Below are 13,085 nucleotides of genomic sequence, written 5' to 3'. Positions count from 1 at the left end.
AAGGTAGCATAGTTAGGCTTGCTAGGTGGTGAAGCGCAGTAGGGGCTGGTGGGTAGTGGAATGTAGCATAGTAGGGGTTGTTGGATGGTGGAAGGAGGTATAATAGGTGTTGCTGGGTGGTGGATAGTAGCATAATAGGGGTTCCTGGATGGTGGAAGGTAGCATAGTTAAGGTTGCTGTGTGGTGAAGGCCAGCATAGTAGGGGTTGCTGGGTGGTGGAGGGAATCAAAGTAGGGGTTGCTGGGTGGTGGAGGGAATCAATGTACTGGTTGCTGATTGGTGAAGGGCAGCATAGTATGGGTTGCTGGGTGGTGGAGGGTAGCATAGTATGGGTTGCTGGGTGGTGGAGGGCAGCATAGTATGGGTTGCTGGGTGGTGGAGGGTAGCATAGTAGGGGTTGCTGGGTGGTGGAGGGTAGCATAGTAGCGGATGCTTTGTGTTCTGACACCTTTCTATAATAACCAGCATTAACTTTATTTTAGCAATTTGTGCTACAGTAACTTTTCTATGGAATAGAACTAGACAGACTAGTCTTCGTTCCCCATGAGCATTAGGATTGACCCCTTAGAGTTAATGCAATAGTGTGAGAGTTGCAGGCAGCCACAAGATTTTGTCAATTTAGCAGCAAGATTTAAAGAGGCAATAATTTAATAGGCAAAACCAGAATGGCTTTAAATTGGCAAAATCTTGCAGCTGCCTGCAACACGTAGGCTATTACATTTACCTCTTAATGTTTTTACATTTTAGACAAATTATTTCATATTAATGCTTTCATTGGTATGTATGATAGGGTGATCTGTCATTCATTTATTCAATATCACACCCAGGTAAATCACTAGGTAACTACAAGTGCCAGCGGGCCCATAATGCCCCGCATGCTGGTATTTGTGGTTCTCCAAATACCAGCATGCAGGGAAGGCTTGCTGGTACTTGTGGTTCTACAACTAAAGACAATATGGAAACTTCATTTTTACACTTTACACTATCAGCCCGGCACCCACGGCCATAGGGTGCTGGGGATAGCCCCGGGCTATCAGTCTAGGCCTGGGGTGCCCTGGAGAGGGGTACCCCTTTATTGGGGGGGTACCCAACTCCCCAGAGATCCCCGGCCTGGAATGACTAGCGGTCAGGGATAATGCTTTGGCCGAGGAAACCGGTGAAAGGTTTTTCCTGGCTGTGGCATTATCCCCCCGCTAGAAAGAGTTCGGTGCTGGTTCTGGAATTTTCAGGGGACCCCTACTCGTTTTGTCCCCTGATTTTCCAGAACCAGGACCAGCTCAACAAATCCCTGTGCTGGTTCTTAATATACAGGGGCCCCCTACGCATTTTGGCCCCTGTATTTTTAGAACCAGAACAGGCTTTATAAGGCCCGGGGCTGGTTATGCCTTTGGGGAGGGGGTGCACGTCATTTTTTTAAAATTTAAAAACATTTAACATAAGTACACACAGAAACATGTACATATCTCATGCATATGTGCATGTTTCTGTGTTAATCTGACCTGCTCAGGATGTACTCGCTAGCCTGAAGCAGGTCTATTATTTGGGGACTTTTGGTAATCTTTTTTTTGCGAGTCTGAAACAGACACTCTATTACATTGGGCGAGTTGATTGTTTTCAATGTGAAAACATCTGGGTGCGAGTTTGAGAATGGAGAGTTTTAGTAACTCTGAAAAATGCGAGTTTTAGTGAACAGACACCCTATTACATTGGAGAGTTGTGAAAAATTGAGAGTTTAGCACCAAACTTGCAATTTACCAAAACAGACACCCTATTACATTTGGCCCATAATATTAAAACAATTAGGACATGTCATTAATTTGATTTTATTGTCTGATGTTTACTTCCTTCATTTGTTCTTATGCAGTTACCTTATTGCTTTTTAGGACCTAACCACAGCGTTGTATTCTAGCGTTATGAGATTTCTATATTCGCTCATGCTTGTTTGGAGAATATAGGGAGTCATTGGTGTTAATGTAACTGAATATATGTCATCATTTGGCTTTTTTGTAAATGACGTAATAAATCGATGTTGTCAGTGTTTCTTCTATTGTTTGTTACTAATATGTATGAAGCATGTGTAGGCCTGTTTAACACTATACCTTATGCAGCAGACAGTGTTCAAAGCTGATGTCACATAAAAGCAGTAATCTATCCTATTAAGAAAACATTTAATGGTAATGATGACAATATATTGTAGTAATTCACCTGACAGTAAACACTACGGGGTAAATTTACTAAAGTGAGAGTTTTTAGAAGTAGAGATGTTGCCCACAGCAACCAATCAGATTTTAGCTAATATCTTCTAGAAGGTGCTAGTTAAATGTTAAGTAGTTTCTGATTGGTTGCTATGGGAAACATCTCCACTTCTAAAAACTGTCAATCTGCTAATGTTTCCTTCTCATATCCGCCCGACGTTGTGCGAAGCGTAAACAATGGTAACATTGACGCAGATCGGGCAGCAATGCGACAAGTCTGGCCTGTCTCAAACACAGAATCTCTCCTGATATGCAGAGAGCTCTCATGCTGCGAAGGAGACTGCAATAGCTTTTATGCATGCCCATGAAATGGCGTTTAAATGGTCGGACACGCATGCGTTTGCCTAGCCACCCCGTTACCTCCCTCAAATGATTACACTCACTTTGTAAATGAATTATCTGTGCTAGCGTAATCGCAAAACAATCGCTGCACGTGCACGATGCCACTTACATGCATGCGCGATGGCAAACAATCGCTCGATATGCATAAATATCGCCATTGTGTACATCTGTGAATCAGGCCCAAGATGTATGTGACATGTGAGTTTTCAGGGTTTCTTCATAGCACAGTACCAATACTGTATCTCATATTACTATAGTATTGTATTAGATAAGAACTAACCGTCAGTTACTTTTTGTATTTAGAATAATAAAGTATTTTAGTGTGGAGCAGCTAATCAGCCTAGCAAATCAGTTTAGGTAGAACACTAGCAGATTCACTCTATCTTTCATTATACAATGTCATCATGATTAATAAGTTACTTTCCTGTTATTTATTTTCTGAGGGACGTAATCAGACCTGTTTTCCTTTCCACCATTTTATTTTCTGCTAGTATTGTAGCAGAAGGTCCCAGCTGTCACTCACTCCCCTCCCCTTGGCACCTGCACAGTGGGCACAAGAAACAGAATTTGTGCTCTGTCCTTGGATATATTACACTTCAGTGCCTCCTCCCTCCTTATACAATAAAATAATAATGTGCAATTCTAATTTTATCAAACAGCAAATATGTCTGTTTGTATTAAGCTTCATTGGGCATTCTTAAATCCTCATAAATGAACTTTAATGCAGATATTCTTTTAGACAATAAGGTAGGCATGTGCAGTCAGGGTAGGCAGGGGAGGCAGAGCCTCCCCTGTCATACTCCCTCACCTAACATACTCCCTGATATAAAAAAATGTTTTTATAAGTGTGCCTCCCCAGAATATGTAATCATTCTCATTGGAGCTAACAGTATAAATTTTCTATCACAAAAGCATGCACAAACACACTAGGGTATATTTAATACTGAATTAATGTACCGCTATATGTTTGGAGTGGTAGGAAAACATATAGCCTGAAGGAACTGTACTCAAACAATGGTGAACATACAAATTCAACACAGGGCCCTGGTAAGGAATCAAACTCATAACTCCAGTGCTATGAGGCAGCAGTGCTAACCACTGTGCCACTGCATTGAACAATGGAAATGTCCCAATGTCACTGTGATATTACTGACAACATCTTGTGCTAGTATGTGTGTGCGTTAAAGCAACATTACCACCTAGGATATCCTAAGGTGGCCAATCCTCCAAACAGCAGATTTTGGGGCTCTACTAATTCTTTCATAGCCCTGGTGTAAAACAGAGGCAAGGGGTGAGCGGGAGAAACAACAATTGGGCCTCTCATTCACACCCCCGGCCCCTCTGCAGCTATTAACGATGTTCAACAAAATTAATTTGCCAATTTTGTATTTCAGCATGTAGCAGGCGCCCCTTAGAATAATATCTTCCTAAATAGTTATGTAGCTAAAAATAAAATAATGGAAAGAAAAATGAATGTAACAAAAGAAAAAATAAAATAAATGTGTATAGTATGGTATATATTATCCCAAATATGTAAAAGTTTTAGGAAAGCAGAGCTAAATATATCTTAGTTGTTGTTGTTGCTGGGAAGTTATATATAACTTTTTTTTTTTTTTAATAAATACACACCAGTCTCAAAATGCAGTCACTTTCTGTCTGAAATTAATTATATCATGGAATATTAGTATGCACTAGGAACAGAAATAATAATGCATTCATAATTCTAAAAGTATTTTTACCTATATTTATTTGTGAATTTTATTATTAGTTCTTTTATATAAGGACCCTTGTATTTTAAGTTTTAATTTGCATTACCACCAAGGGAGGTATTAAATTAGTTTCGCCTCCGCGAAAAAGTTCCACCTATATCGCGTGTTTTGGACGCGAAAACTTATCGTGCGCATCCCCGCTCTTCGCCCTATTCAATTACTAACCAGGCGAAAACGGCAAGCGGGAATGTAAAACAGGCGAAAAGTACTGTCAGAATAGGGGAAATCAGTCTGACCCCCCCAAAAGGATGCACTAACATTGGGGATCAATGTAGAGGTGTTCCAATAGCCCTAATAAAACTATTTGGGGTACTGAAGTTGTTTAAAATCCTTGTTATTAGCCTCATTGTAAAAGTGGTGAAGAATGGCATTGTGCCGTTTTTTGGGTGAAAATAAGTAGTCCAGTCAAATTTGGGGTACTTGAAAAACGCACTTGTTGCATGCACGCCTGAATCCCAAAAAACCTGACCCATCCTTGCAGACCCCTAAGAAGGCTATTTCACTAGTTTTTATGTTTGTTCCCCCACATTTTACTTTTTCGCCCCCAAAATTAAAGTACTTTTTTGGGGTGTTCTTAAGTTTTTTCCCTGGATTTTTTGTCCTTTGGAGGGCTGTCCCGAGGCTTCTGAGTGGTTTCCCCACGTTTGCATCCCAAAATAAAACTTTTGCACTTCTTTTATCCTGCTATTCCTAGGCAAATCTTTTTCTCCTATTACATTGCATTGACTTTCCGCGTAGGCAAAAACCGTCTGGAACTGAATTTGGGGATAAATTCTGACCACGTGAAAAAGCCCCGATCGGCGAAACTTTTCCATGGAAAACGGCTTTTCGCTTCTAATTGAATATGGCCCCAAGTATTTCAATGTTACCATGGAGAAAAAGTATCCAAGCCTTCTCACTGAAGGTATTTTTCAAAGTCCAATGGTAGTGATTGCTGCCAAAGAAAAGTAAGAGTTCCAGAATCTGTCATGGTAACTTTGGAATAGGAAAGATCCTTTATGGCACAAGTTCTACCATTTGAAATATCATTAGCACTTATTCATCAATGACTTCAAAGTTAATTTAAAAGTTCATCACCATATGTTCAAAATATACATTTTTGTCTTGCATGTGGCATACGGAAGAAGAGTTACATAAACCGGTTACACATTTCACAGGTACGGTACCTGATTAAGTATAACTAACCTGTTCCTCTCCCTCTGTTTCTGCATTATAGAAGCAGCAAAACATTTAAGTTCATCACGTTAAAAAGGCCAGTGAGGGTCTGGACCTTTGTAACCTAATCTGACTCCTGTCTCTGCAGCATCACACAGCACCCCCAGGGGTTCCAATGGAGAATGGAGCAGGTTAGTGACATTTAAGAACAGTCACTGTAATAATTATAGAGATGTTCAGAATTACTTTTTCAAATGGGCAATATTTAGAGTTAAACTACTACTAGTTGCTTGATCACAAGGAATGAATCACTAACATCAATTGTCCCTTTTGGATGACCTTGTATATTATAAGGTGAGCAACGCAGTGTTTCTTTAATCACAGAGCAGCTCTTGTAGTGTGAGGTAATCGCTGTAGTCAGAGATTCTCAGGAAGCCTCTGCTGACGTTTGTAGTGAAGCATACTTGGATGCTGGGAGTGTTCAGGGAAAGTACCATTATTTTTTTTATTCATTTTCATTAGTCATTAATCATATATAATAACATAAAATCAACTATATTTTCTGAGACCAAAAATCTCCTCTTTAATTGGCACCTTAGAAGTAAAAAAGGGGCTATTATTTCAACTATTTGTTTATAAGAGATGATTTTTTTCACTGAAATAAATGGAAATTATTAGGAAGTGTTGTGTTTTATCCAGCTGTATGTGTCATTTCCTCATTACTTTATCTGCCGGTGAGTCATGTAAAACTGATCTCTTTGTGCAGACTCTTCTCAGATCATTCTGTCACTATTAGGAATGAGTAGGACAGCTCAGCGCATTACAGTTGCTAGTGATTGTCAATAAATATAATCTAAAATGGTAATGACCCTGTGTTTAGCAGACAAAAAACATCTGGCAGCAAAACAGTGAAAAATTATAAGGAATAAAGTAGATACCATTAGCCTAAAATGATAATGTACTTCCTATACATGTGCCTATAAGGGGAGTAAGGTATTAGGTGAGATGAAATGTGACAGTACATTGATGCTTCATGGACCTTCCGCACGCTGAGGACAGCTCTTTAGCTCAAACATAACAATACTGCAAACATTGAAACTTTCAAAAATAATATTTATGGATCTTCAATATAGCCCCATGTCTGTATTAGTTTATGAATGTAGCGACGTTTCTTAATATTTATTTTATTCCATTTTTTTGTGCATTATCAAAAGTGAATCACATGTATATACACTAAAGTAGGGGAATAGTGTTTTGAAGTGTGCTGTATAATACAAATGACAGCACAAAGTATTTGTATTGCTATGACCTAAAGTACAGCTGTCACTTTTATAAAAATGCAGATGTTTCTATAAGTAACATGTGTAACTGTAAGTTGTTAAGCTTTACATTGTAAGAATGAATCATGCTGCAGGTTTGTTAATTGAAACAAACATCAATAAAGATAAAGTGAAAAAACATGTTACGCTTTTTAAGATCACGTTACTCTTTTTTCAGGGTAAAGGAGTTTGACAACCACTGCCACTCGCCATGGGCACCATTAGTGTAATGGTTAGCGTCACCTCAGCAGAGAGCAGAAAAGTAGCTTGCACCAATACCTGGATACCATCATAAGTAACCCCCACAGTTCTGTACACGAGGCATCTCAAGATCAGAGGCTCACTGAAAAGTTACACATATTGAAACATTGTAAATGATCTGGGTTAGGTTTAATAAACTACTAACTGATTTGCAGCATTTCACAATAAAAAGGGGACTTTGGCTAAAGCCGGACATACACAGTGCGATATGCACCGTGCGACGCGACGGGGGATCCGACGTCCGACATATCCCCACACACAGTGCAATTAGGTGGCCGACCGCCCTATATGCCGGCTCCCCCCTCCCCCACACGCATAGCACTGCATGGGATCGCATATCGCAACCCCAGATCGACTGAACCTGCAGTAAGATCTGGTGGTGCGATGTACGACCCCACGGGTGCGAGCTCTGTCCAATATCATGCCCATACATGGTACGATAGAGCAGCCAAATCGTACCAATCCATCGGATCGGCTGCTTTATCGCACCGTATATGGGCACCTTAACTCATAAGAAGTCAAAAAACTTCATGGGTGAGATTTATCAAAGCTTGGAGAGAGATAAAGTATCAACCAATCAGCTCCTGTCATGTTACAGCCTGTGTTTGAAAAATGACAGTTAGGAGCTGATTGGTTGGTACTTTTATCTCTCTCCACTTTATCTCTCTCCAAGCTTTGATAAATATTGCCCATGTCATTTATGACATGTCATACATACATGTGAGTCCTACATTTGAACTATAAGTCTAGTTGAGCATATTATAGCCATGCTGTGTATTTCTATATATACATAATGGTCAAGGAAATATCCAGTATGACCTAACAGGATGTTTGTTTTCGTCTGCAGCTTTTTCTGAACCCATGAGAGTTTCCTAGGAATAGTTAAATGTATATATTGTAGTAGCATCCCAGCTGCTGTTTAGTTTAACAGTTTCATTCCCAGAAAGTTAGCTTATTCAATGACAGAAACAGCAAAACTGTATATTTTACTGCATTAATGTATCATGGCTAAAAATAAAGTCAACAAAAATATACAATGTAACTCAATATATGACAAGTTGACACATTGACTTTAAAGCCAAATGGTGCTGTGATAGATCCAAGCAACAGAATGTGATCACACAGACATTTGGAGTGAATTAATCATTGGAGGGGTAGAAGATGTAGTTTAAATACCTATAACACATTGCCCAATGGCAATACTACAGTAAATGAAAAAGCATGATCCCCAATACTTTTACAGTGGTCTGGTTTTGTTATAATCCACATGCTGAAGGTTTAATTGTATAATCAGCCTTTACCTCACAAGTGAGAATCGGCAGAAACCATTATTGTATTTTAGCCTTACTAATAATAATCTGCTGCCTCCAGTTGTCGGTCTGGTCCTCACAGGAGCACATCCCCCACAAGCTGTCTTGTGTGATTCAATCAATACAGGAGGAGGCATTACCACATGCATACTTATTGATTGTGTGACAAAATAAAGGATGAAGCTTGCTTTACCATCACCTAGTATACACAATAAAGCAATAGTCATTGGAAAACACTGCCTGCCCTAGGTCATAGTAAGTATACCATCGATTCTGTACAATTATTTTTCCTCAATGTGTATTAAGCTAGTGAAGTCATCCAGCCTTTTCCAAGGATGTGTATTATTCCCATCAGTATGTAACTGATCTGTTCCAAACCAATTACGTCATCTACACTGACAGATTTGACATTAGGAAAGAACTACTGTGTGCTAAATTCTATGTAAATACTGATACTGACCACTGACTTGATCACTTTGTATTAGGCACATTGTGAATGGTAGTTAAAGAGTTAATAAAGGAATCACATGACCCACATCTCTGATCCCTATGCATAGATATAATCAGGCACTCCCACACCTTAGCAACTTCACAAGAAGATACAAGCTCCTCTGCAATATAACACCCTTTGAAACAGCAAGCAGGGATTTATTTTAGGTGACAACCACTTCCAGTGAAAAACAGTACAGCAAAAACATTATACCAATATCAAAGCTGAATATCATATGGAAAAAAAAATATGGAAGAGATTTGAGGAAATTAACTATCTTGATAATTTTGTATATAACTGCAATGCATGCACACATAAATCAAATGCAAAGTCTCGACTACAAATGTTTTATAATGCATTTCAACTATCAGATCGATTTAGACCATAGTTATGATTTTGAGCTTTATTAGAAAGTTGTCTAAAGGTGGGTATCCACTACCCGATTAAACAGAGCGATTGAACGATAACGACATCGTTATCGTTCAATCGTTTGTTTATCGGGCACAAATCGGGCAGCTTAATTTAAAAAATGGCCAGCGATGCGCGCTCCGCTGGTCGTTTTTGACATCTATCATCACCCGAACATGATGGTCAATCTGCCGATAACGACAGACTGGCCATGTTCGGGGATGAGGGAGAGTGCCTACACTGAACGACTTATCATTCAGTGTAGGCACAGCACAGACTGTGAAACGACTGCATGATTATAATGTTGTAATCGTGCAATCGTTTCACAGTCTGCTAGTGGATGTTCCCCTTAACACCCAATCGCCCAATGTGAGACGACCCTTCCTAGCCTAAACATTGCATCACGAGTCATCATTAGTCCCCTGCATTTAGAACTCAGGTAGTGATTTTGCTGATACAGCTGTAAAGCAGCTTGGGAAACAGGAATGACAGTTTTCTTTCATTGTACTATCATCTCTGATATATATATATATATATATATATATATATATATATATATATATATATATATATATATGTACCACAACTGTGATCTAATTAATTGTGTCACTACAACATCCATATGTAGGATATTGTCTGTAAATATTCTAGGTTTTACTTGTATGTTATTATGTTTGTCTTGTTGCTTTTATCTGCAATATGTGCAAAAGCTAACACCACTCTTTAACAAATAAAAAATTCTACATTGGTGGTGATGATGATGATGATTGTTATGATAATAATATCTGCACTTTATCAAACATGGAAACAGGTATCTAAAATAATATACAATATGAGATGTAGTGACCATGAATTGCTATCAGTATGCAAGGCTAATCAGCCCTACTCTCAAAATGAGATTATAAAGAGACATCAAATATGATGAAATGATAATACTGCTATGCATTTTATTCTCCTAGTCACAGGACTAGTTAGAAGTTAGATGGCTGTCGCACTATAATACATAGATTTTGGTGCTCTAGATGGAACACGGGAGGATGACAGCTGCAGGTCACTAGGAACTGATTCAGAAGCTTCCTGTGCACACAGACACACTGCCATAGAGAAGAATGGGACTGAAACAGCTTAGTCACTACAATACATGTCAGTCTGCCCTGCTATTAACTACACAGCTGCCAGTTCATGCAGAGTTAGTTACACGCAGACCCTGTACATGACGGCATGCTGAGGAATATTAACCCTTCAGCTGTCTGACAGTACATTTTAAAAGATATTATCAATTCTGAGAACTGAAAACGCTGTGCAAAAATCAATGAAGTAAACAAGCTAATAATATCCCAACTCAGGACCGATGATGTACTTAAGTGTAACGCAGATCATAAACGAAATATGCAAAAGAGTAATGTTTGCTGTGTATAATCTAATCTATCATCATGACTACCCTTTCTATGATTCGCTATGTGAGCCTAGGCTCAGCACACACACTGATGTCAGCATCAGCCCTTACCGGCTATCCTAAGCACAGCCCTCTCTGCTGGGTCCAGCACTGCTCCCCCGGAGCTCTTCCTCTTGCACCTCTCGTGTCTGGGAAGGTTCCATGGCAGCGTGTCTCCCGGGGCAGGAGATGCAGAGCCCGACTTCTGGCTGAAATCCTCATCATCTGAGAAGTCAGCCGATGAGGACATGGAGCAGCGGTAGGAAGCGGTGCCCGAGCTCTGGGGATGACACAACACATACACAATGTATACACAATGATAAGACAATTCACCATGCACAGAAGCAGCAGCGCTGCCACCTATCCCAACCACTGTGGGTGCAGTGCCAGCATGACACATATTATAACAGCATGCCTTACCATGGTGGCACACTCAGGAGATCTGGGAATGCTGGTATCATTTGCTTTCTGCTGTGGATGAGCAACAAATTAGCCCAACAATCAAACGATCCCCTGTCTGCCCGGCCCCAGCTACAAGACTGGCAACTGCAGCCACCCAGCCTACTAAGCGCACAACACAGTGTCTGGCGCCCTCTACCGGGCAGCCTTACACATGCAGGATGCTGCGACAGCTCCTAATGCATACAGCTACCTCACTAACTACAGATGCATGAAGGGAGGGTGGTTTCCTCTGTTGTGATTTCTCAGGGCTTCTGAGACTGTAGAACTCTGCTTACATCCCACTTAGAGATCCTCTTATATCCTGTCTGGATGCACTGGACAAAGGAACAGCAGCACTGTGGTGAGAGAGCAGGAACTGGCTGGGCAGTGCACATCTCCTATGCTATATATACACAGAGGCTTGCAGCAGAAGCAGTAGTTCACTGTCAGAACAGTTCCAGTAAACACATGTTTCATCTCAGTTTATAGCCTCTGTCCTGGCATTACTCTCCATTAAAACAAGCACATCTGCCTTTGTTTAAGATTATTGCCAGGGGTAGAGGACAAAACTGCTGCCATTTCTGGGCAACCTGTCACTGGATAGAGAAGAACTTGATGTTGTACAGGAGCTGTCACTATTTTATCTGATTATTCTGACACCTGTTTAACTATAGGGCAATGGTAACCTGACATAGATGGAGCTGTAAATGAGGGCTCTAGTTGATTATAGCCAACATATTCAATATATACATATTACAGCAGCAAGTTAAAATATATTGTATAGACTTTAATCCAGCAATTATCAACAAGTGTATCAATTCCAAGCTGAATATGGCTTAGTAATATAGCGTATCAATTAAATATCTTCATTAGGTCAGTATATGCAATAGAGATGATATATTTACGCTATATTATACTTATAAAATACACGTTAGTTGGAATTGATTTAGATTAAAAAAAAATTCAAATACATATATTTATTTGTGATTCTTGTGTTATTAATTCCAATGTTTTACACGTGTGTATAAACAGCCTTATTTTCTAGAGAACAATGTTCCCTATTTTAAGGTGTCTTCCTGGTGTATTTTGATGTCACTGAAAGCTGCTAATAACACCATCAGCTGACACAGAACGCACTTAAAGTAAGGAACACAAGACACTAGAGCTCCTGTGCAGAAGTGTCATCATCTGCAGCCATTTTAAACGGGATCTGGTCACAATCCCGACAGTCGGGATTCCAGCGCTCAAAATGCCACTGCCGGAATCCTGACACCTGTCAGAATCCTGGTGCCGGCATCCCGATGGGGATAGGGGAATGGTTAGGGGCTAGAGTTAGGCAATAGCAGGAGGATTAGGGTTTGGTACTAAGGGGTGTGGGTAAGGGTTATGGTGCAGGGAGGTAGAGGTCAGGTTTAGGCACCAGGAAGGGAGGGTTAGGGGTAAGGAGAGAGGGAGTGTTAGTGTACTGACCGACAAGTGCTGGTATCCAACCCAGGCGGGATGTCAGCGTCAGGATTCTGACCACCGGGATCCCGACCGCCGGCATCCCATACCAAATCCTTTTAAACAACTCCATATTTCCTGTGAAATATATTTTCATTAACAAATTAATTTGGATTCCGAGCATCTTGAACAACACAGAAGTTAAATGACAACTAGAGCAACATTGGAAAAAGAACTAACATTGCGTTATTAAATAAAAATTATATAATTTTGTATATAAAATATATATTTTATATTTATTTTATATTTTTTTTTACTTGGTCATTGTTTAATATGTCAAAAGAAAAGAAGACTCTAAAGCCAGTTGTGCTTTGAGTATAGGGGGTACATTTACTAAAGTGAGAGTTTTTAGAAGAGAGTTTTCTAAGAGATGTTGCCCATAGCAACCAATCAGATT

General features: G+C 39.9%; 1 protein-coding gene across 1 annotated transcript in view; it reads right to left on the bottom strand.

Annotated features, from left to right (window-relative positions):
* The window catches only part of DST (dystonin), a 637,844-nt gene that overhangs the window by 566,630 nt on the left and 58,129 nt on the right, over positions 1-13,085 (bottom strand). Inside the window, exon 4 of the mRNA XM_088455927.1 lies at positions 10,817-11,024. Coding sequence (XP_088312053.1) covers positions 10,817-11,024 — 208 coding nt within the window. The remainder of the gene's footprint in view (positions 1-10,816; positions 11,025-13,085) is intronic.

The sequence above is a fragment of the Taudactylus pleione genome, unplaced genomic scaffold (assembly GCF_031769625.1).
Source record: "Taudactylus pleione unplaced genomic scaffold, aTauple2 ptg000678l, whole genome shotgun sequence".
Classification (NCBI taxonomy): domain Eukaryota; kingdom Metazoa; phylum Chordata; class Amphibia; order Anura; family Myobatrachidae; genus Taudactylus; species Taudactylus pleione.
Note: the sequence above shows the minus strand (reverse complement) of the source record. Positions and strands in the feature narration are given on the sequence as shown.